Source organism: Stegodyphus dumicola, chromosome X1 (assembly GCF_044657685.1).
Source record: "Stegodyphus dumicola isolate Sdum_Otavi_A_Nest chromosome X1, ASM4465768v1".
Classification (NCBI taxonomy): Eukaryota; Metazoa; Arthropoda; class Arachnida; order Araneae; family Eresidae; genus Stegodyphus; species Stegodyphus dumicola.
The window spans coordinates 96791379-96818348 of NC_140780.1; the positions used below are offsets into that span (position 1 = coordinate 96791379).

At 31.9% G+C, this 26970-nt stretch overlaps 1 protein-coding gene across 1 annotated transcript in view; it reads right to left on the reverse strand.

Annotated features, from left to right (window-relative positions):
- Positions 1–26970, reverse strand: part of LOC118195867 (acid sphingomyelinase-like phosphodiesterase 3b) — a 97436-nt gene that overhangs the window by 38507 nt on the left and 31959 nt on the right. Inside the window, exons 3-5 of the mRNA XM_085808328.1 lie at positions 25755–26008; positions 20633–20796; positions 5684–5876 (exon numbers count right to left, since the gene is read on the reverse strand). Of these exons, the coding sequence (XP_085664454.1) occupies positions 5684–5876; positions 20633–20796; positions 25755–26008 (611 nt within the window). The remainder of the gene's footprint in view (positions 1–5683; positions 5877–20632; positions 20797–25754; positions 26009–26970) is intronic.

A 26970-nucleotide genomic window follows, 5' to 3' on the forward strand; every position in this document is an offset into this window, starting at 1 on the left:
TGTTAGCGTTTTGTGTTCACCTTTATTTATTAAATATGTTGTACGTACTCAAACTATAAAATTCAGTTCAACAGCAACATCTCAAATTACATATCTTTAGAATTTCCGAAACAGAGCCTCGCACTGGAGATAATTTTTTTTCCCCGTACAGTGTTGCTATTGCTAGCTTTGAAATCGTTTCGTTTTTTTAATCAAAAATTAAATGAAGGGTTACAAAATCTGAAATCGATAATAAAATAAATTTCAAATTCAAATTAGGGCTTCCACGTGCCCATATTCTATGGAAAATTATGTTATTCAAATTTGGGTGGCTCTAGGTACCGTTGTTTTATCACAATGCGAGAAACATACGTACATTTATTGAGATTCTTCATTATTTAATTTCTTTAAATATAAGACAGGGCGATAATACATGGTGGCAACGATTTCAAAAGTGATTCAGCCTCTTAGCAAAATGCCAAAACGAAATTAATAGTCCTTCAGAGCCAACCTGCACTTTTGGACTTAAAAAAAAAACGACCGAATGGATGTAAAATGCACAATTTAAGGGAAATTTCCTTGCGTGACAAGGTATTCCAGATTACCTCAGCTTAAAGGTAATAATTTTATCAGATTTTAAACAATGAGAAAAGGGAATTTAGACTCCCAGGTATATGATGTATCGATGAGACAAATAATATGTACGTATGTCCGATCTGTAACAGAACTGCTATAGGCAAATATTAAGTTGCATTATACATAAAGTTTTGCTTAATTTAATAACATATATAGTGAGACATCAGATAAATAAACAGCTAATGAGCAATATATCGAACAACTAAGCAGTGAAGAAAATCACGTCATATCATATACTCCTTTTTTAGAAGGCGGCTGAAAAACCGGCAAAAATATTTTGTAATTATGTTATTATATTAAAATTGCATAATTGAAATGGCGATAACCGAAGAATCGAATTATCGCAGTTAATTTTATATACAGTTTTAATTTAGCTGTATTAAAATTTTTAATACTTATAAATTTCATTACATTATAAGGTATTTCTCCCGCCTTCGTGGTGTGGTGGTCTGCACGCTCAGCGCGTAATTGAGAGGTCCGGGGTTCGATTCCCGGCAAAGGCGTTGCATATTTTTCATCACTCCTGCTTTCCAAAAATTACCTAATTTCTCTACAGTGGCGCCCGAACTAAAAGAATGTTGGATGATGATTCTCCTCCCCCTGGATTTGGCGACCTAAAAACCCAGTTGCCAAATCCCACCTTCTTGGTATGCCTTCGTGGTGTGGTAGTCTGCACGCTCAGCGCATAATTGAAAGGTCCAAGGTTCGCTTCCCGGCATTGCTTATTTTTCCTTTTTTCTGCTTCCAAAATACCTAATTTCTCTACAATGTAAAAAATAACAAAAATTGTATTTATGATTTCTCATTCATGAATAAGTTTTTTGATAAAATTATTCAAGCTAATTTGTTTTAAGTGCATTCTGCACTCTGATTTATCCCAGTTTGGAAAGTGTGTCTAGAAGCAAAATATTGTTTGCATTTTATTCTCCTTCGAAAAAAGTTTCAACACTTCAAATGTATTTACTGCCTTTTTTTTATGTCATACTTTCTCTGTGTATGTATATCGTACTTCCTCAGAACGATATATGTATATAGAGGACTGTCGTACTTCTCGGTCCTACTTTTACATCGCACTTTATCGGAAGCTCATTTGATTTAATTGTAAACGATGAAAAATACTAAGGTTATCTGCCTAAAGAGCGTAATGCTTTCGTGAAGGATTCTGTAAGGAAACCTACCTCACATTTGTACTCCCTATGGAGAAATCCACATATGCAGCCAGGCATTTGCCACGATTCTGGCCCAGGTCGAAAACTCAAATTCTTTGGGCTTATTCAATCGGCCATCAGAAGGCCCAGTTTTATAGAAAATTACTTGAATCAAGTCATTGAGAATTTAATAATTTGTTGTTACATAGTATCTGCTAAATAACTTAAAGATCACATAGATATAAAATTCTAACATAGCACAGCGGTAATATCTCTGAACACTAAAACTTCGAGCCAGTGTCTAGTTCTGGCGAACAGGCTGACTCCATGGAGGCTTTCATGGCTTTCCTTATGTGTTAACGTCAGTGCCAGCCAGTTTTCCTTAAGCAGATCTCCACAAAAGCATGCCTTCATTAGGCAGATAATACTTACGAATACTTGTTTTGCTGCAATCAAATAAATAAAACTAAACCTAAAACACTTATGTGTTTTTGCCACTTTTTAAAAAATGTTTTACACACAACATCCTCCTGTAACAGCAATGAGATAATTTTACTTGATCGCATATTTCATATTGATATATTTTACCCGTTCCAATTTTCAAAAGGATAATTATAACACTATTTTGGCTGATTATAGAGTTAGAAATAGATTATAGAACAGATGGACATAGATGATAGAAATCGATCTTTACACAGAGCTTTTATCATTGTTACATTGTGGTTGAACTGACTGCTTATATTATATACAGGTAGATAACATAAATTTAAGCATACCAAATTTATGAGTAAAAATATTACTTTAGAATGAATATTACACAAATATTTTTCAGAAAAACAATTTAAGGTGGAAATATTGTGCGATATGCATTCTAAAACAATATTTTCCTCCTTAAATTGTCTTTCTGAAAACCGTAACTGGTTTTATATGTAATATTTTATAAAAGGATTTAAAGAAAATTTAATCAGTTATTCTTTAAAATTTCAACTTTCCTTGAAAAGAAAATGTATTTAATGTGTTTCTTCTCAAGGTATGCTATTTAAATTATTTCTTGACTTCCTTGTAGAATATTTACAAACAAATAAAGCTGATACATTTGAGATCATTTGATATTCAAACCATATATTTATTTATTTTGAAACATCTTAAAAAATCTGATGCGGACACCACGACTTCCTTGTACGACAAATAAATGAAACGCAATTTTTGCTAAACTTCATTTAAATCTATTTCGTTTGAAAATGAGATATGATCTTCCATTTCAAAATGCCCCTTTGGCACTGCCGAAAGCAATAAAAAAGGGAGGTGCACAACTTTCTACATTCTACAGTTAACCGTTTTTGAGTTATGCGATATACATGCATACATACGTCCAGACATACGTCGCGCTAAAACTAGTTATAAGTCCCAAATATAAAATTTCAACATTTTATGTTAAGTTATGCGACATACGTACGTGCAAACGTCATGATGGAACTATTCAAAATGGAAATTTCCTTTGAAATATGAAAATCGAAATGTTTTGCGATTACAATACTTTATTTATTTCTCACAAGTCAAAACGGTGTCATAAATAACTAACTACTAATAAATTTATGATGCAATCTAAAGAATTATTTAAATCTAACACTTTAAACTGGAATAAACTTATAATATTTGAAAATGAAATATAAACATAATACTAAAATAAGTTGCGAATAATTTGTATTCGAAAAATTGGAACACGAGAGAGAAAAATTCTCACAAATTCCCTTTGTATATTAAAAAGTATTTCCTCAGAAAATAAAGAGAAAAAAATGCAAGATTAATTTTTCACCATTATCGAAGCAATTCCTTAAAGAAACTGAAAATTTAAAGCATTTTACGTAGTTTCTCTTACTGATGTATATTGACTAACTTTCTGTATTCGGCACACATCTTGATTTAAGGTATGAGTAATATACAGCATATGTGTTAGTGTGCAAATTATAAAGTAGCCAAATAGGAGATAAAATACTATTTTAGAAACCAGTCTCGTGACGAAGATACCATAGGGAGAAAAACTAATTTCACTCGCTAAATTCAACGGAGGGGAGAATTAGCTTAATTATATCCACATGGTAAGGGGGCCCGCTTTTGAAGCAGTTTGAGTAAAAATGCTTACCGCTTTTGCGACAGTCCTGGTAAGAAAACTCGATTATTTTTAAGTCGTTTCCTGAAAAAACCCGTAACGCTCGGGGGGTTAAGGGACATATCTAGCGATCTGAAGTATCCAAAATCGATGGTGGCCTATGTGATTAAAAAGTGGAAGATGAGCGGTGATTGTCGGAATGTGCCCCGAGTCAGCAAACCAACGAAATTGGAAGAGAGAGAGCGACGAGTGCTGTCCAGAGAAATTCGGAAAAACCGCACCCAACCGATGGCCCTCATCCACGAGGAGTTTCAACAGGCATCCGGGAGTATCGTTTCAATGAATACCATCCATAAGGAAGCACATCTGCTTGTTTTTCATGGTCGCGCTGCTGCCCACAAGCCTTTGATCACAAAGTCCAACCACGCTGCTCGGTTAATGTGGTGCAAAGCACATCGAAATTAAACCGTAGATCAGTGGAAACGGGTTCTTTGAAGTGTCGAATCAAGGTTCACCATTTACCGTTCGGATGGCAGGGTCTGAGTCTGGCGCCTACCTGGAGAACGTCTCCTGCCAGAATGCATTGTGCCAACAGTCAAGTTCGGAGGAGGTGGAATTATGGTCTGGGGGTGTTTCTCCTGGTATGGGCTGGGACCCATGGTCCCCATTCATGGTAAGCTCAACTCCGATGCCTACTGCACTATTTTGGATGACAATGTGCTTCCTACGTTGTGGCAGTTTTACGGGTTGGACAACTGTTACTTTCAGGACGACAATGCTAATTGTCATGTTTCGACGTTAACCAAGGCTTGGTAAGGTGCCAATGAAGTTTATCGAATGGGCTGGCCTGCCCAGAGTCCAGACCTGAACCGTATCGAGAACCTCTGGGGCGAGTCGCATCGCCGAATTCAGGGGTGCACTACCCGTGCAAAATCAGGGAAGGAACTTCTATGTCTTCTCCAAGCCGAGTGAAGAAAATACCACTAGCTGTCATACAAAGACTTGTGGAAAGTATGCCCCGGAGGGTCCACGCTGTAATTACCTCTCATGGAGGCTCTGCCAACTATTGATTTTGAATAAAGTTAGTTTTTCTTTTCTATCACAGGTGTACAAATACCTATTGGTAGTCAGTGTATATATATATGTATATATATATATATATATATATGCCCAAAGGAGCGTTTTTTAATGTTTTGTGTATTACCTTTACATATTAAATATCACATTCTTTGTACTTAAACCATAAAGTTCAATTCAACAGCAATATCACAAAATATTAAAAAGAGCATATCTTTGGAATTTTCAATACACAGACTCGCATGCTGGAGATAAGAATGTTTTTTTCATACAGAGTTGCCATTGCTCGCTTTGAAATCGTTGAGTTTATTAATCAAAAATTCTTTAATGTGTGACAAAATATGAAATAGATAATAAAACAAATTCCAAATTCAGGCTTCCAGGTACCCATATTCGAAGAGAGAACTAAGTTATTCAAAATTTGATGTCTCTAGATACCATTGTTTTTTTTTTTTTTTCCACAGTACAAGAAACATACATACATTCATGCAGATTCTTTGTTATTTAATTCCTTTAAATATAATGCAGGGCTCTAATATTTGGTGGCAACAATTTGAAAAGTAAACTGACATTTATAGTGAACTGATGCATAATGCCAAAACAAAATTAACAGCCCTTCTTGGCAAACTGCCCCTTTGGGCTATTAAAATAAATTGAATAAATGCAATGTACTACAATATCATGACGGAAATTTCCGTATTTAATAAGAAATACTATGGAAAATGGTACTTACCACTGTCAGACTGAAATAGCTGAAACATATCCATATGTAAATGCCCATAGAGTTGTCCAAGTATAATTTCATGATACTGTAATATTATTTGTAAATACATTTCTAAATATTGAGGATGATATGTTGGACTACTCGGTTCTCCATATCTGACTCTATTATAATAACCAGGGGGTACATGTCCTATGAGATACACCTAAGAAGAAGGACCATTTCAAATATTTAAATGCTGTTCATTTTTAGTAAGCATATGAAATAAGAAAAGAGCAGTTATACTTGTAAGTACTTCTGTTTATATATTATTATAACATTTTACAAATATGTAACTAAATACATTTTGGCATAACATTTACATATACCAATACATAAAAGTAAAATTTTAAACCTTAAAATATTTGAGTTAACACACTGAATAATGATTACTGGAGGGGTTAAAGCACCAAGAATCAGTGTAATATTCGTAAACTCACAGGCCTAGTTTCGAAGATTTAGATATAAAACCTTCCTCAGTTGCAGAAATGCAAATGATGAACATAAAGCTGAACAAAAACACTTACACAAATGGTGTCACTAAATTCTTAAACCAAGATCCATAAAAGCTGATCTCTAAAATTTCTTAATGGTTTTCTTTGATGTAAAATCATCATTCGCCAATATTCCAGTGGAAGGTGCACTTGAATGTATAATAAGACTTTTTCCTGAATCAAAAATGATGAGTTTATTTATCTTATTCAGCTCTGTCAGAAACAAGCATTTTGTTTTTCAATACAGGTATTACAACTAGACTGAGGGATTAGCAATGGAAGCCCTCATAGATCCAAGCTAATATTTTCATGCATTACTCCAGATCAAAATTATTTGAAATTTTAAACTTTCCTGTGTCATTCCACTATATGGACAATACCTTTACCTTATTTGACAGAAACTAAAATGATTTAATCTTTCAATGAAGAATTCCACTAATCTTGCTATTCAGTTCACTTTTGAACATGAAACATCAAATTATTTTCCATATCTCAACATCTTGGTCACATGCAACATTACACTATTTACCATGAACCATAATTTGTTTGCTCTCTGCTAGACATCAAATCATGTCATTCAACTACACAGTAGCTATATTCCTTCATTCTCCGAGCACTTTCAAGTTTTTCCTCCAAATTAGCTCTCTATAAAGATCTAAATAACTAAAAAGCAGTTACTGTTGACAAAGGCCTTTTTGCCTAACATTATTTACCAAGTGGTTAAAAAAATCTGAAAATATCAAAAAGCATCCTCTCATTTTAGATTATAAGAATTTTATTGCCATTCCTTTCTTTCCATCTATTAGCTATAAAACTGCATATATTTTACAGAAATTCAACTTTAAAGCCGTTTTCTCTTCTATCAGTAAAATTCGTAGTTCCATATTTAGGACTCCATCCCAAATATTAGCTCCTGGGATATGCACACAATTCCTTGCAAGTGTGGTTTAATTTACATTGGCCGAACTAAGACAGCCTTACAATTTCATGCAAAGGAACATGAGGCATATGTTAGGAAAAAAGAAATATATAAATCATCTATTGCCCATCACTGAGCCTAAAAAAAAATCACATTTTCCATTTTCCTGCAGCCAAAATTAGTCAAAAAACATCTTTTGTAGAGGCATTTCAATTTATAAACATGTTTCAGTTCTAGTTAATGACCTCATCTCCAATCCATCTTTACCCTCAGCTTTTAAAGAATTTATTTCATAGTTGCTTTAATTTTTCATCAATAGATGGTGCCAGTAGCTTGACTTCCTTCCTTTCATTCTCCTCACCTTATGTCATTCTTATTGGCTTCTCTTTTGTAATTTGTACTTCTGCAGCTGAAGAAGCAGTTTCTATGTTTAGTAAACCTTCGAAATAGCCTGACAAATTTATGAATGTTACTCTTATTTTAGTCCTGCAAATTTATAAATATTATACTGATTCCTGTTGCTTTAACTCCTCCAATCGCCATAATACATATCAAGATTTCCATACCAAATTTCATTTCAGATGCCACATGAAATTTTCAAGAAATCTACTGGCATTAAGGGGGGGAATCCCATCAAAAATTATACAGGCAAATTTATTGTCGTTGATGCGTTGTATCTGTAGATTTCATAGAAGCAGAACTCTTAACACATACTTGCCAACCTAAGACACTTAAAATTCAGGAGATTTTTTGTCAACGATAAAAAGACTTTTAAATGATATTTTTTTTTAAATAAATATCTGAAAGTTCAGTTACTATTTCTAAAATGCAAACAGTACAAAAAAATACTTACGTTTAAGAAAACATTTTTGCATCTTTTAACAACAAAATTATACTTTAATCAGTTTTCATAGAAATGCTACGAACAGTGGCAGATATTGCTTTCATTAAGAAAGAAACTTCATAATTTTGTTCACAGCATTTGTCACATATGCCTGCTTTCGGTAATAAAATTTTTCTAATGTGTCATTACTCCTGATGTGCCATTTCTAATGTGTCATTTCTTACTTACTATTATTTCTACTGTGTCATTAACTGTCACAGCAACACTGAAAATCATGTCGCACTCTGTATTACTGTGGGGAATTGTCAGAATGGCCAGCATTATTTTAGACAGTTCACTATACTTTAGAATCCCATGAACACCTTTCAGTTTTCCAATGAAACTTCAATGGGTGTCAATCCTAGCTTGTTTTATAACTTTATTCAAGTTTTCTAATTGTAAACTGCAAAACTGTGACTACAATTTAGAAGTTGCAACATCAATATCATCACCTTTTATGACTAAATGAAGGAAACTTTTTTTTTTTTTTTTAATAAAGGTTTTTTTTAAAAAAAAAAAAAAAAATGAAATTAAAAAAATGCATTTGCTAGAGCAAAACATCTGTAACTTTAGCATGTAAAATCACTTCATTGTTGATTGGAAATTTATGTAGTATGTAATCATGTATTTGGCAGAAGTAGCTTCTAACATGGATATAAAATGCATTTTTGTCTTCCACTACTCTTTTAGTTGCAGCCCCTAATTTAAAAAATCTCTAATTAAAAAAATCTTCATCTTTCTTCTGATATTTTTCACCATAAATCACATCAAATACAGAAAATGAAGACAAAACAATGACTGGTTTTACAAACTTGGATAAAATGTCTTTAACCAGATCAGAAATCATTGACTGCAAAACATAAATTGATGGAATTCTGCTTTGTAGAACTGCGTTAAGAACATCAAATGATGGCAAAATGAACTGTACAAAAAAGCAGAAACCTTTGTGAAGGTCCAAAGACAAAAACATAAATATTTGTTGTTCACAAGATAAACTTCCAGTAATCAGAAAACGTTTCCACTATTGTTTTTTTTTTTTTTTTTTTTTTTTTTTTTTTTTTTTTAAATTTTATTTTGAGAGAAAATTCTATCAGCTTTACGCTTATATTTTGTAGTATTATTTTGAGAACTCCCAATTAAATTCCTCACTGGTGCAGAAATGTCTTTATTTTTCTCAAATCTTTTAACAGTTGAAATAGTAACTACATCTCCATTTATGTCAGATATTTGATAACTTTCAATATAACGTTTCATCTTTACTCTAGAAGCATTTACTTCTTTAAAAAATCCAAGAAGTGGTTTCAATTGATCAAGGATTCTAGATAAACATTTCTTTAAAGACAGCCAGCGTGTACATACAAGTTTCAAAATTATTCCTTATTTCATTATTATGCAGCTGTTGGAACTGTTTCAATTTTTCCTTCCTTAGAACTCCTTTCAAGATAATAAATACCAACAATGTGTTCGTGCTCACTTATTGGTAAAGAAGCTGCTCCTTTTTCAGCTGCTAAATTTAAGAGGTGACAGATGTACCTCATAATTTGCAAATCTGAAGCTTCCTTTTTTAAGATACCTGCAACACCAGTCTTCAAATCTACCATTGCTGGTGCAATATCAACACCACGTGCTAAGCAGTTATCCACAGAAATTGCATTTTCTTTCAAAGTTTTAATAAGTAGCTGTGCTATATTAAAGCCTGTTGAAGGTCCTTCTAAAGTGGGAAAAAAAAAATAAGCTACAATCAATTTCTGAAGACCTGGATTTAAAAATAAATAAATTAATTAATTAAAAAAAAATAAAAAAAAAAAAAACAATAATTGGATACAATTTTGAATCGGTATTATTGCTTCCATCCGCACAGAAGCAAAATGGAACAGTTTTAATGCAGTTAATAACTGAAGATTTATTTTTCATACCCATTTCTTTAACAATTGCAGCCATTTTGGTTCTTGCACTTGAATATTTCTTAGCAATTTCGCTATCAGGAAACATTTTTCTAGATAAAGCTGCAGCCTGATCAAATGCATTCAGTGACAGGTTGTGCTTAAGTAAAAAGGCATAGAACAGGTATTTGGCATTAACTTTTTGGTCCTTTGTTTCCACAGTTAAATCTATTTTTTTCCCAATACAATTCATGTCGTCATTGTGTTTTTGTGTACACACGTTTGATAACATCAGCCCTTCCAACATGCGAAATCGAAAAATCGCAATGACAAACAGTACACATCGCAAATGTATTACATTTTCTTGAGGAAATAATAGAAGGAAAGTCATCTCTATTTGATTTTTGAAAAGTATATGAGTATTTTACCTTTTTCGCAGACATAACTAAAACAAAAGATCATAATTTCTTAAACTATTTCTTGAAACCATGTGAATTCACACCAGTCAACAATAAGATGAACGAATTAACAGCCTTGAGTTTGTGCTCATTGCCTAATATACGCCAGATGAGACACAGTGGCGCTCGATGCTGATTGGAGAACCGGAACACAACATTTTCGAACACATGTGGTCTCACTCACAAAGCAGAAACATGGCATAATTTCTCACTGATGAAACGGATTTGGTTTTCTTTCTGATATAATCTAGAGAAAAACCAAGCGATGCCCAGAATCACATTTTTGGGGCAAACAACAAAGTATTAAGACAAGATACATAAAAATCATGAGAAATTTTACGAATAAGAAAAAGTCGGGAGAAATCTATTGAAAATTGGGTTGGCGGGAGAACGGTCGTAAATCAGGAGAGTTGACAACACTGTTAACAGATTCTTGAATTCCTTCCTTGTCTTTAACCCGCGGGAAAGCGCATGGGGTGTATCATACCCCACCTCTACAAAAAAATGGAATATTCGTAACTTGTGAAACTGAAATTCTGTGCTGCATTCAGTAGCTGAGTTTCTAGCAGTGTTTGTCTTTCAGAACCGCTTTTCGGTTGCAACTGGGTTATAACACACCCCACGCGCCTGTCCGCGTAAGTGCTTTTGTGACTGAATATTTATTTGAGAAATTTATTTCTAGAGTGAAACAGTAAATATTTCCACTCGTAAATGGTTTCAAAATGTTTGAAATTATATTTTTAAAGATTTCTGATCTTATTATGGCAAATGGAGATGGAATTGCAGATGAAATTACTGTGAGAATTATTAGAAATAGTTGAAAGTGATGAACATTGCATTTCGGAAACTGAAAATGAAGATAGGAATATTTTCTACACTGTTTGGGTTTTGAAAAAAAAAAAAATAAATAAAACATTTCTTATGTTTCTTATGTGTTATTATTTAAAATTTCTTATGTTCCTAAAAAAAGGAAAAACTGTTCTAATGCTTTCAACATTACATAGCAATGATGCTATAGATGATACTACTGGAAAAAAGAAAACGCCAGAAATTATATATTTTTATAGTATGACTAAGGGTGCAGTGGACACTGTGGATGAAATAGCAGCAAGTTTTTCAACTGCCCGAATAAAAAGGAGGTGGGCAATGCTAATTTTATTTTCTGCACTAAAGGTTGCTGCAAATGATTTCTGAATTATAATACTTTCAACTGCTACTCCACCGACCAGATGTCACCAGCAGATGTCTATTTTTGAGGGACATAGCATTACAATTACTAAAAAAAAAAGTACTGAACAACGATCAGAGATTTATACTTTATCGAGAGACTTACGTACTGCATGTAAAAGAAGAGCAGAAGTTTCGATGAATAATTCAGACGAATATATGAAATTCAAAACAACTAAGTATAAAAGATATGATGATTTTTTTTCCATCGAGCCAGGGACAGAAGAACGCAAATGCAATGTTTAAAATGAGAACTTTCTGTGCCAAGAAACACATGAATGTATTTTATTCAAAGTGTAAACAGATCAAATAAGGATTGTGTATTAGAGATGCAATAAGACCAAAGAAATTATTTTTATTTTATTATTATTTTCATTTATCTTAATTTTAACTGTCTATAAGCTTATTTTGGAAATTAATTTCTTGTAACCCAAGTATTATTCATGTGTTATAAAAGAAAATAAAGCTATACAATTAAATGAAATTACTTTTACCGTATTTTAAATATTGGGGTATGTGATACCCCACGCGCCCACTCTAGTAACTTTTCTTGATGTGCCTTCCGCCGGGTTAAGAATTATTGATACCGTAAAATGTGATAACTTCAAATCACATGCTGTCATACTTACTTACTTTCTTTGTGCCTTCATACTGCTGGATAACTTTCATTTTACATTCTAAACGAATCATTTTTCTTGCCTTCTTTCTGTAACAGTAGATGAAGGCATTTTCCTGTTAGTAGACATTTTATGCTCATTCATTATAGTTTAATTAATGCACCATACATATGCTTGGAAGTGACTGAGTTTACAGACTGTGCGAGACTGTGGCATGTTAGTGTTGCTTGATAATGCTACAGTCGCATTTTGGATTTATAATAGAAAAAATATTCACCTGTCACCAAAAAAAAGTTCTCAGATTAAAATTACCGTATTTGACGGCATGTAAGACACACCTTTATTTAGAAGGCCACACACAAGGAAAAAAAGTTTCAATAGTCCGTGCTAACTTCAAATGTGGTTTCTTTCTCTTTCATCCATATTTCCTATTTGACCAAGCTCAAAAGATGTTTTCTTGCATGCATTTATAACAAACCTATGAAATGCTAGTATTTTTTCTTCATAATCTGCTGGCATTTTCTGTGCAATAGTTGTTTTTGTGCGCATTGATAAGCCTTGCCTTTTCATGAACCTGTAGCACCAGCCCTCAGATCCTGAAAAGTTCTGATTTCCATGTTTTTCTGCAAATCCTTTGGCCTCATTGATTATCATTTTGGTTTAAACGCTTATGCCAGATTTTCTCTTATCTAGCATCCACATTTTTAAGGCATTTTCAAGTTCAGGCCAAGATGGAGCTGGGCTTCGAAGGTTATGTTTTTGTTTTTTAGCAGTCTTCAGTTGATCTTCCTCCAGTTACCAAGTATGTATCATTTTTTTGGTAGGTGGTGGACCGAAATGCCTTGCTGCTGCTCTGTTTCCATGCACTTTGGCGTAGTTTAAACACTCCTAGTTTATACTGAATTGTATAGCTTAATCTCTTGTCTCCTGTAGTAATATATTGCAGGGTATTTTTTTTAAACAAATAGTTTTAAGCACCGATACCGACACATTTATATAGAGTAGCATTGAAACCGACACGTGTGTCGGCTGAGTCAAAGAAAGTCTACGTAAAGAAGGAAAGGCTCCATAGACGTAATGTGACCGTCGAACCTGTTCGAACTTTGACATCAGCTTCAAGCTTTGGTGCTTTTTGGCGACAGATATTTCACGCATGCACAAAATAATTATGGCAGATGTAGAAAAAGTTATGTGTGTCTAGACCTTTATCCGGGCTAAAAATAACATTCAGTGTTGAAAGTTATCCTGTATCCTTCACGTATAAGACGCAGGTAACTTTTTTGAGACCAAATTTAGGAAAAAAAGTGCGTCTTATATGCCGTCAAATACAGTAATTTTGTTCATGGAACATAAATATCTCAAATTTGAAACTTTGGAAAAGCCAGCACGCGGCCAAAAACAAAACCTTATTCATACGGTAAAATCATTGCAAATTTGTGCAAGTTGCCTTATAATGCTACAGTAATTGTATTTTGGATTTAGAACAGAAAAAAAAAAAAGGACACCTGTCACCCCCCCCTAAAAAAAGAGTTCCTAAATTACATTTTTGACAATGAAACACAAATATCTCAAATGTGCAACTTTGGAAAAGCCAGCATGTGGCCACAACAAGAACTTTGTTTACAGTATAAAATCACTGCAAATTTGGTCATGTTGTCTGAAAATGCTAGTTATCATACTCATATGAACAGTTATTTTTATGTCAAATTCATTTCATTACTTTTTTATTCATTTGTAGTTAAATGTGACCCGTTGTATGTTGCAAAGATCAAGTGCATATGACCATGAACAAGAGTACCAAAAGACCAAATGTATGTGATGATCTAGTTTATATATATAAATTATAACAGGAAAAAAAACCACTTAAGATAAATTACTAAAACACAACTGACATTCTGGTACACATAAACTATTAAAAGGATAAAGCAATATACATTTTAGGGTATTTCTTAGTGGTAAACTTAAATATTGGTGAGAAATTTAATTACCAGATGTTAACCCTAATGATACATCAAACTTCATGAGCAGAACAGCTATTCTGCATACACAGTTCACCCATAAATTAAAAGACCAAATGATAAAATTAAAAAATATATATATGAGAATAAATGTATGAGAATAAATGCAGATGATGATGCCTGGTATGTCCAGTATGACCTAGGAACAAAAAACAAAAACAAAAAAAAAAAATGCACACTGGAAAGAATCATCTTCTCTCATACATCCCACCCCCCAGAAAAAGTGTGGATGTCAAAATCAAAGACTAAGTACATGACTGCATTTCTAGATTAATTCACCATGAATTTGTTCCTGAAACTAAATCAATTAATCAGTATTTTTACTAAAAGGTGTATCTTCAATTACGGTACTCAATTAAGGTTAGAAGAAAATTCTTTATACTAGGTAATGATTCTTTTACATTATATGTCTATTCAGCATTTTCTGTAAAACAATATCTATTAAGCATTTAAATGCAGTGATAAATCACCAACCATATTCTCCCGACTTATCACCATCTGATTTTTTTTCTTTTTTCAGAGCTTAAGATGGAAGGACAGAGGTTTGAAAATGCATCAGATATTAAATCAAATGTTGCATGTATGAATGGTTAGTTCCAACACTTATAAATAATGTTTTGATGACCTGAAGAAATGTTGGGAAAATTATATAGACTCCCTTGGTGATTATTTCAAAGGACTTAAATTTATTTGATGATTAGTATAATTTATTTGATGATTAGTAATCTTTTTCTTATAAGAAACTGTTCACTCTTGTACAATGAATATAATATATGTATTTAATGTGCCCAATGATGAACTCATGTAATTCTGTGATGTCTTTTAAGCAAAAACAGATCATTGTATACAAGGAAAGAATGAAACTGCTTTGGAGTTGTAGACATTAAACATGCTTATATAAGCATTAAATAGAAATATTTAATATCCAAAGACAGTTGAATGGCACTTCCAGTTCTTATAAATTATCCATTAGAAATGGATAAGGGTCATCCATCTACATACTAATTACTACATACTTCCTTTATGCTTTTTGGAACAAATGCATATATGAGTATACACAGACACACACATCATGTCCACAAAGTCCTTACCCGAATTTGTTGGTCATGGTTGTTTGTTGTTCATTTTGATTTGTTGGATTGTTGGTCATAGACATATACTTCCAGTTACAAAAATGTTTAAAATGATGCAAATATTTTTGTTTTAACATTTTTTTTGTGTGTGTGTGTGTGTGTGTGTGTATGTAAAAATTACAAAGTCTAACTTTTTGTACATTCCTCCAGTCCTTCTATTCATATTTAAGAAAATTTTATGCTCTTTATTAAAAAAAAATAAAAAGTGCATCTTGTATTTTAAAAATCTAACACATTTAGTTTTAAATCATTTAGAAATTATAATTAGAGGCTGCACACAAATTGAAGCATAAAATGTCTGTATCAGCAGATAATTAAAAATAAAATATATTACACAGTTATTTCTATACAGAGTATATACTGAAAAGTATTGATGGATATAATTATGTTCAAAAAGGAGATCTTACCCACAAAATTTTACTGAAATCATGTTCTAGAAAACAGTGGCAGACACATACATAACATGCAACATTATTTTTATAAATTAAAAATCTTTCTAGCGTTTTGAACTTTTTGGGTGATTCTTAGATTATTCTTCTAACATAAACAGCCTTCGTGCAATATTAATAATGCATTTATAGCATTTGAAAAAATTCTTTAGGCAACTGAAACAAAATTATAAACTAAAAGATATTACACAGTGGTAAATCACAAAAGAATATCATTCAATGATATTTGAGGAGAAAATCAATCTTGAATTATTCTAATTTATTTAATAGCCAACCTCTGATGAAAAGCTGAAAATGGCATCAAAAATTGCAAAATTTTAAATATCTTGGTGAATTTTTTCATACAAGCATCCAATATTTTGCATTTTATTTTTTAGAATGAGTACAAAATTGTTTTTAATATAAGAACAGGGACCAAAGAATGGTTTAAAATGTTAGATTTCATAAACTTGCAAAATTATTTTTTTTAACTTCACCAAAACACTAACATTTGTATACTTTAAAATATTTCTGTCTCTCGAAATCTACTACAAATGGTTACAAAATACAGGCCAGTTAAGGACCTTTGTGGACACTGTGTATACAGACAAAAATAATGAAAATTAATAAGATGAAAATTCTCAAAAGCTGTACTTCACGCAAGACTGTATGCCCAGCCAGATATATTAATTACATTATGCATAGAGGCTACCAAACCTAAGTGAGGAAAACACAAACAGAAAAAAAAAATAATAATAATAATAAACCAATCCCATATGGCCAAAGTTACGAAATATAAATGAAATATGTGCCAAAAGTGAAAAAATCAGAGCTTGATAAGAATTAAATATGTTCATTTTTTTCCTCTACTAAGCATTGTCTGGGAGTATGCAAAGACTGTGCAGCAATTATTTTCCTATAAAGCAGTAGTCACTTAAATAAATTTAGAATAAACATAAATCGTTACTACTACTATATTTAGAGCACCTATTTCTTGAAATTATAGCATATTCTTAAGCCTAAATCACCATTTTCTTAAAATTATTTTTGATGTAATGACATGTTTTATGTTTAAAGTCTTAAACTGTGTACTCGTCCAAACCAATGTTAATTTATGGTTTTTTTCTTTCTCAGATAACTTTAATCCCACTGCTAAGGAGACAATTTCTTATTCATCCTTATATTAATTATGATTTTATCAAGTAACTACTTTCTTATAGAAAGTAAATTAGCCACATGTAACATTAGTGTACCAGTTTTTAATTATTCGTGTCACTAGTGAGGGAAAAAAAATTTTTAATTCTTATTTTTATCAAACACAGATTTTACTTTTGACATATATTTTGCTTAGATTCTGTTACTTCCAGCATATTTCTTTAGTTTATTTTTATTTCTTCGCATAGGTTTCAGTAGTCTCTGACCATAATATAATTAATAAGTGTCGAATCATCTGTGCATCACTGCATAGGATACAACATTTAAGAATTTTAATTCACAAAAAGACATTAACAAAATGTGCTAGAATTTTTGTTATATGGTTTTTTGTGATTGGCATGTGCTTTTTTGCCAAAACAATTTTTCTTCTTCAAATTATTACCTTGATCTAAATTAAGCTTTTAGCAGTGCTTTAAAATTTATAATGCTGATTTTGCTTTTAACTGCATTGCTAAAACTTTGGCTTAGCAAAACATCTTTGTTTTCTCAACTGCCACCACGCTGACTGTTTTATTTTTGGCATTTTTTTATAACTTTTATAATTAAATAAAACTCTTTTATTTCAAATACAATTCAAAGAAGTGCACGTTTTTATCTATAAATATGTTTTCCTCTGGTTTTCCATAATTTTCCCAGCCTTTGAACATTAATGCTGTTTTTTTTTTTTTTTTTTTTTTTTTTTTTTTCAAATTTTTGTTTTAGTAATTACATTTCACATTATTTGTTCTTACTACTTTGGGCAAAATTGTTTCTAGAATAAAATTTAATTTTTATTTACAAAAATTGTCTAAATTAATTTCCATCACCCTCAATTCTTTCAAAAATAAATTCAAAAAAGTAATAGATCATGGAAATTATGGTCAGCTCCTGATTAAGAGCTACAAATTTACATAAACTTTTCATTTCTTAATAGACTTTAATTTTTTAATTTTATCCTTTGCCATTAGGCTTGTCAGCCATGATAAATAAAAATAGGTATCTCGAAGGAGACAGAACAAGAAAATTTAAAGAAGAATTGTATGGATATGTCCCATTTGTCGTCTGTAAAATTTTAATTTAGAAAGTCAAGATGTCGATTGTAAAGGTTGACTCACACTTAGGTTTAGAATTTAAATACCTTATCCCGGCTTTTAAAGCCTTGTTATGCAATAGTTAAATTCTAGGCGAGGGAAGATGTAGGGTTTCTCTTAGTTCAATTAACCAATTATTCAAACTTTTGTTATCTTTTCCTAACTGCTCAACTTGCCCTCGCATTTCCTCATCAGGATGAAAATTTAAAGTTGAGTGAAGTAAGTATTTAAATGGGTGAATCTTTGAGTTTATTGAGAGTGTGTCTTCGTCAGCCAGGGCATGTTATGAGTCTGTCCTTGCTAAGCAGAGTTGATGATATGTCTTTTGGGCCATTTAAATATTTATCACACTGGTAGGTTGTTGAGTCTGCCTAGTTAACCTTAACTCAAAGTGTTAGTCCAGCACTACTCTTTAGTTTTTAATTTACTGTGTAACAATTCTTAAGTTCCACCACAAGTTCTTAGTATTATTGCAAGCCCGAAGTACCTGCCTTTTCTGATCAGAGTTTGAAAAATAATAATAAAGGGTTATTTTTTACCCTTCTTCTGTGCTGGTTTTCTTATGCCTGAGCAAGAAGATGCCAGGATCTAGTAGAGGTTACCAAAGAGAACATGTTCCTACAATATAGTATATAAAATCAAGAGCTCGGAAATTTCAAAATTAAAACTGTTAATTCTTGTCATGCAGTATGCTACAAAATTAATTAAGAGTTATATTATTATTCTAGTTTTATGTTATTTCACTGCATTGCCTTCCCCCCCCACCTTCAGTTTTGATTTATATTCTTCCTGTTAGCTAGCATAACACCATTTTTGATTTAATTATCATCTTTTGCGTACGTCATTATTCCCTGATTGGTCATGCAGCTCTGTTATTCTAATGATTTCAGTATGGTATAATAAATATGTTTCATAAATAAAGATTTCGAGTATCATTCTCCTTCAAATTGCACCTTTTCAGTGTTTTTATATCATCACCGTGATTAGATTTTTTTTCACTACATTTAAAATACTGTAGATGAGAAGGAAAAGAATATCCTCAGTCGTTTGATAGTAGTCATTAAGTTCAGCCAAATTTGTCATTCAATCTACGGTATTGTCATTTTGAAATATTCATTCATCTTTCATCATTTTGTAAGATTTTTATCATTGTACATAAGAGCAATGCTTTGCTTAACCTTTAATTGAATGCTACAACCTAAAAATTCCCCACTATGTGAATATGGCCACACAGTACATGTATCAAGGCATGCCATAGTCTATTTACATCGCATGACATTGTGAATAAGAGAGAAAAGTGAATGATGAGCTTCATTCCAGGAATTGTTTCCTCCTAGATTTTCAGTTGCTTAAGTGGGTGAATTGGCAGCTGCGAAATATGAGCCTGTAATAACAGCAGTAATTTTAGTAACTTGTAATAACAGTAACAGTGAACTAGTAATAACAAAAACATATCACATAACATATGTAATGTTCAATGTGCACAATGTCAAAGCTGTGCACTATGACAAATTTTTGCAATTTTCTGATTCTTTTAAGTGAAAACAGATAAATAATTACACAGAAAGAATGAAACTGTTATCCTCCCCATGTACACAGTAATTTGTTTTTGTTTAAAAAAATTGCACAAATTCAGCATCATTTAGCACTGCACACATTAAACATTGCAATATATTATATGATTGTGGTTTTTTCTTCTTGAAGATTTCCATAATTTATTCTAATTATCCTTTTCAAGAAGCTTTATGTACCATTGCGGTTGCTACCATCTAGTTGGATTTCGCATCAATGTGGCGCTAAGTGGCATTCCAGAACAGAAAAGTAACACAACTTTTTTTATTCAAAATTCTGCATTTTTAAGTTTTATTAATTTGACTGTTCCAATTTGAGAAACAATGCAAATTTTTGGTGTTGGCGAATTTTAGATCAGCAGATTCTTTTGTCTTCTACTGTACAATATAAGAATTAAATCATACTTAGAAAAACTACAGAGATGTGAATTCTTGAAAGAAAAGCCAACCATGAAGAAAGCTGATATTTACATTTTGGCATCTAATTACTGTACATTTTCAGATGAGTTATGAAAAATTAGAGTACACTATTATCCTTAACATTAAGAATTTTAATATGCTTCAGCTCACTTTAAATGCAATAAATATATGATTCTGTTTCTTAAATTATACTTAAAAACAGCAGTACACAAGCCACAACAACAAATAAATGAAAAAGGCTTATCCATATTAACAAAATTATCATAGATTTAGAAATGACTTTTTGCACTCATGGTTTTATTAACGACTGTATCAAAAAATTTACAATTTAATATTGTGATAATTCAATTCATTTAATGTCTCCTAACAATAATAAGCTTGAGTTTCCCTTATTTTAAATTTTGCAAATGAACTTATTACAAAGAAAAAATATACGATGATAGCAAAATTCTGTAGTTTTATTACTTCAACACCACTGATATCCCTTTAATAAAAAATGTTAGAGTTCCTATAGCAATTTTTTTATAAAATCCTTCTTCCTATTAAAAGAACTCAAAAATAGAAATCTACATATACAAATACTTACTTTTTCAGAGAATTTTGATGAATTTTTAAGTACCATTTCAAGCCATTCAAACTGATAAGCCGGATCAATTAAACCAGATGTGATATTATTTGAGGTATACCATAAAATAGTATTCAGACTTATTATCCTCAGGCTAGGTCTCACCAATCTGCTGTAAAACCCACCTAGAAAAGAAAGTTAATCTTATCTATGCATATGACTGATCTTATTTTATAAAACTGCTTGTCTCATTTCCCATGTTTAACTGCTTAGTAACAGAAATTTAAAATAAATTCCATAATCATTCAGGCTGATACATTTAAAATATGACAGCATCTTTACAAATTTCATGTTTTTTCGTCAAGAAAAAAATTTTCTTGCTAAGAAACTGAACTGGTTAGAAATGATTTTTCTTTTAAGCATCATACAAAATTGCAGTATAGCCTTCTTTAAATAAGATCAAGGTGAAAGCCAGATAAATCCAGTAGATTATATTTTCATCCTGATACTCTCAATTAAAATTTCATTTACAGATCAGATTCATTACAAACAACTCACACATTCTCCTACATTTGAATGCATTTTCTTTCCTTCCTTCTTTCTGTCTTATTTTTCAAGTAGTTCTTTCTAAATATAACATAAAAATAATTTTAAGATATTTTTGGTACAGCTCACTCAAATGTTATTAACAACCACAATGTTCTCAATTAAGCCATACCGTCAATAAATATTGCCAATTGGATACTAAATAACAAAAAAGATATTCTACTTTTTTTTTCTTTTCTTTTTCCCCCACATTGTTTTCTTGTAACCTGCACACTTACTGTCTTGCATGGGCTGGTTTAAAAATTTTCGCCCCCTCTCCTAAAATGAAATATGAGGATCCCTTTAAAATTATATTTTCTATGCTATGGTCAGACTATTAGATAATTTATTCACATTAATCATTTTATTTCGAAAGTTTATGAGTACTTATATAACATTATTTTTCTTTTGTATAGTTTTCAAAATACTACTGTTTTTAATAGCCAAATAGAATACAACTGCATTAAAAAGCTGTAATGCAACACTTGTATAATATTTAGCAAAATGCATGTTAATTTCAGTGATATGCATTTCAGGGAATGAAGCATATGAAATTTACATATCAGATTCTTTATGTAATTCAGCTTCTATTTTATTCACACTCATAATGATCTCAAAGATTTTCAATGGGTTTTCAAATGTGCCATATCCATTATCCTCTATTAACTATAATCAGCATTTACTAATGCCACCCTACTTTTGGGTGCTAAAGAATTTATGTTGTTCTTCTCATATCAAAAGCTACATCAGAAAAAGGTAACAGATATACACATCTACTGGATGATGCCTCAGTAACTCCTAAAAATGAAAAGACAGCGTGACATACTAAACATAATTAAATGAAAACCCGTATTGTACAGATATTGAAGAACATCATACATGATCTAAAGCAATAGTTCTTAACCAGCGGGAATTGACCCCTAGGGCAGATTTCCTAGTCTCGGGAGGTACATGGTCAGCCTGACAACATTTTGCAACATGTATACCTATGTCCAAATGTATTGCGAAGAAATTTGGTTCTTTCATGACCTGCACTAACTGGTTTTTTATGTCTTTGGATATATTATTAATGAAATGTTTCACAGCATTGTCAGAAAACAGTATTTGTGAAAGCTTTTGTTTACCTTCTAGTCTAAGAACAATATCAGTTACTTTCAACAAAGAAGGTTTGACGAGTGTTTCTCCAATATCACTTTTCTTGGCCTTTGCAATAAGTAGGGATAACTCATACGAAGCTTCTAGCACTTTTTCAGATGACTGAGCAAAAGATCCAGTATTATCGAATTTCAGATTTGAACATTTTGCAGTAAGAAACTCCTTTAGCTTGTCTTTTAATGTGTTATGTTTTATTGACAAATGTCACTCCAGATGAGAAGGTCTTGCAGCATCATTGTTCAATAAATAACACATTTCAGCTGGTCAATGCCATTTTTTATAGTAACAAAACTGTATTTAATATAATCATCACTGTATTTACATTTTTCGACAAACTCACGATGAGGGGAAAAAATAACAAGTCGACAGTTCATTTTCGCGTTATAAATACCTGTAACTTGTGCATCCAGAATTTACACAGAACGGTATCACAGAACTTTGAACTCTTGACAAACGTAACCTTTGACACCAGCTTGACTACTATTTTGCACAAGCACAGAAAGGTATTAAGAGTGGATCTGCTTCGACAGCTATTCGCCAGTTCGCATGCATAAAAAACATACTAAGGCTGGATGGACAGGCCTGTAAAGTTAACTCGGAGGTGCATGTTTCCCTCTGTGGTCTGACACAACCTCTCCTGCTTTGGCAAAGCTTTTGTTCTTAAAATACACGTTCTTTAGCCCAACTAAGACACAAGTGCAGTGTGACGCAGTTAGTGCTGTGGGTACGAGCAGTGAAGTACTGCTCACCTGGCCTGTGCCCCTTTTAATGACATTGTGTGACTCTGAAAATCAGTGGTGTAGAAGAACTGAAAGAAGCTTCAGATATATTGATAAGATTAGTACAAAAGAATAAATTTTTTGAAGAAATTTATTTAAAAAGGAACAAAGATATTAAGAATAGTGAATCAAGTAATTTGAATTCCTTTTTGATGAGAACTTTTGTGTAGGTGGATCAAATGCAGACTCTGATCAAAATTAAAAACATCCCAAGCTTTTGCCTTCTTGGCACAAACTTACTAAAATTATTAAATCCCTCCTTAACCCCTTAACTGCCGCGGGCGTATATATACGCCTTGCTCAGCCGATGCGTTAACTGTCCCAGGCATATATATACGTTCTTCCAAACTGCTATCATTTGCTTTGCGCTGCTACACCTAAAATTATTCGCAAAGTTAACGCATCGGCTGAGCAAGGCGTATATATGTGCCCGCGGCAGTTAAGGGGTTAAGAGATATTTACACATAGGCTATCAAATGTTGTTATATTTCAATCAGGCAAAAATTTTGGCAATAGGAGGAAGAAATTTAGCTTGAAAATCTGTAAATGAATGTATAATACGCTTTAAAAATAAACTCACATTTTTTAGCAACTTTCGACCAACTTGCTAGCAGAGAGAGTTAACCCTAATCCTCCAATTTCTAACTCAGGAATGAACTTCTGTGGCCCAATTTTGATTAAATACAATCGTGAACACAACAGCACATTTTAAAAAAATTATGTTTCAGTATTTGTGTGCATTACTACTAAGGCGATTCATTTAGAGTTATTAGCAGACTTATTTACTATTTACAGCCACATTAATTCCAGCTTTAAAACTTTTCTTTGCAAGATGAGGAAATTTTCTTGTTTATGTTCTGATAATGCTCGTATCTTCATTGGCACAAATTCAGAAATAAAGAGGTTGCATAATCTAATGAGTTATCCCAGCAAATTATCTACATTCAGAAAAAAATTAGTTCGAAGTTTATTCCCCTGAGATATCCAAATTTCAGTAGACTATGGGAATCTGGGGCGAAATCTTTTAAATGCCATTTAAAACATGCAGTAGGCTGAGCCAGACTTACATCTGAAGGACTGTAAACACAGATATAGGGGGCATACTAAATAGTACACTCCTTGTACCAATTTCAATAGATCTTACTGATTATTCAGTTCTGACTTGCTTCTAATGAATGATTGAATTTCCATTTTGCATAGATTGTAAATAGTACATCTTCATCTTTATATGTTTGTTTTTACATATATTTGACTTTTATTCACTTAATCTCCTTACTGTTTAACACATAGACTGCTATGCTAGTTTGTACAAAAATCTCCGTCAGGCTATTAGCACTGCTAAACTATGTGCCAACTGTTTCTGGAAGAGTTTAGAACATTCGGGACATTCATTCAGTTGAAAATCTTTCCTAAGCATCTAAGCAAGCATGTAAGATTTAAAAATTATTTCTTTGTTTCCAAATATATTTTCTGTAGTGACAAATGGTTAATTTTTTTTTTTTTTAAATTTTTGAAACTTTACTGCTGCCCTAGTTTTTTGTATTGTCTAAAAGAAAAATGGAAGTTATTTTTAGTGAATTACACAGCAGTGAAGAAGAAACCTATTAGAAGTTACAAAATTTTAAATAGTCGCTATGAGGAATAGCTGAGATTTTTCAGAAAGATACTTATAAAAAGAATGATATTATCAGACTCTGATTTGGATACTGATATATGCAGTGATAATAAATGTGGTGTCGATATTACTAACCATATTTTACAAGAATTTATTTAGGAAGAAATTAAAATTGATGCCAAAGATAGCATGAATGAATTTATGTGTCAACAACAATCATTTTCATTTCTTTCTTTCACCATTCAACAGCTAGTTTTATTCAAATACCCACTTTACCTCATAAATACTCAAATATTAAAGTCGCCCGAATTAGAATGATGAAGCTTGATCAGAATTTTTGCCATTTAATGCGTTAAAAAAGTATATTTCCTTGTAAATTGTATCAATGTTGAGCTGTAATATAAATATAAAACTGAAATTTAGATTTCAATGTGGGCTGTATGTTACATCATTAACTACACCTATGCATCACAGCCCTCTAGTGACATTTTTTGTATATACCTGAGAGAATAAATGTGTATGTTCATTAGCAGAAGAGTCCAAATGCCATGTGGGATATGACTGTGCAAAGGTTGGCTTACATTTCAGTACTTGCAGCTATTACTGATGCAACATGGATGCATGCTGAAATTTGCATGAATAATGTAATATAAGCTAATATTCACGATCTTTATCAATGAATACACTGTCATATGCAACCTGCTATAGCAATTAAAAATGCGTACAGAAAGTATTGAGTTTAGCCCATTCATTGAATGCACGTATTTGGCACTTGATTCTTCTTTACCTTACATCATTTGTCATATGAATATTATTTATCTTACACTATTTATCATTGGCCTCATAAATATATTTGATAACTCATAACCTTGTTAGTGTTACAATTTCACTCAATAGCAACATATAAAGGCATAACATTTTGAATAAATCAACAGTGTGTTGCACAAAACTAGTTAAGGAATTTATTGCTTAGATAAGAAACTGAAAGATACTGAAAAAAAAAACATACCTTTCAAGAAAGTAAACCATGTAGTTTTAGGCAAAAATTTATCCCAACCACCTTTCTTCAAATATCCATCATATATAGAATATGATGTTTCATTTGGTAGCAAAACATTAGGTGGGAATGTATCATGATTTCCAATAGAAGGAAACACAGGAACATCAGGAAAAGCAGAAATCAATAATTCAGTTACATTATTAATAGCTTCAAACACAACATTCCAGTCAGGATCAAATTTCAAAGTGTGGGGAAGATTGTCCCTGAAAATAAATAGAGAAACAAAATATAATAATTATTCAAATTAATATTTATAATAACATATTACTTAAAAACTTTAAAGACAGTTCCAACTTTGAAGTAAAAAAACATGGCACCATTAGAGCATTATACCTTATTATATTTACTGTTACAGATCACTTATCCATGAATGGTTGAAACTGAAGGAAAACTGTTAAAATAATAATTACAGATTTATGATGCATATTACAGATGCATGTTAGCTATGTTAACATCAAGTAAGAAAAATATTTTTTAAATTTTTATCGAAGACCGAGTTCAAGGTGAACACTGTTCATTTAATTCACTGGCAGTTTTCAATAATTAGCATTACACAAAGTACAGTCACTAGACGGATATGATACCAGTAAATTAAGATTCTACATACGCAAAATTACGTCAATATCTACATATAAATATTCAAAATAATAAATAAATATATATGCTACATGCAGTCTATTATTTGCACTACCTTTCATTTTTGTAATTCATTCATCATATTTATTACTCAAAAATACCAACATGCTTAATTCATTCATCATATTTATTACTCAAAAATACCAACATGCTTACCTGAAAGTAATATACAATGCACATACCAGCACCTTTTAATAGACAGAACACTGGATAATACAACAGTACCCTGCCACTAACTAATGAATACAGGGAAAATGTTCCCGAGATCAAAATGTTAACAAAATGAAAGCCAAAATTTTTTGCACATACCGCACACATTTACCAAGCTGAAACACAAAACAAATTTGAGAACTGCAAACAACATGTTTTTTACCAATGGAAATATGTGGCAAGCACCTGCTTATATACAAGCACAGGTGTTTATGCATTAAATATGTGGCAAGCACTTGCTTATATAAAAGCACACATGCTTATGCATTATTCTGTTGACAATGAAAGTTAGATGCATCGAACCATGAAAGCTAGCAGA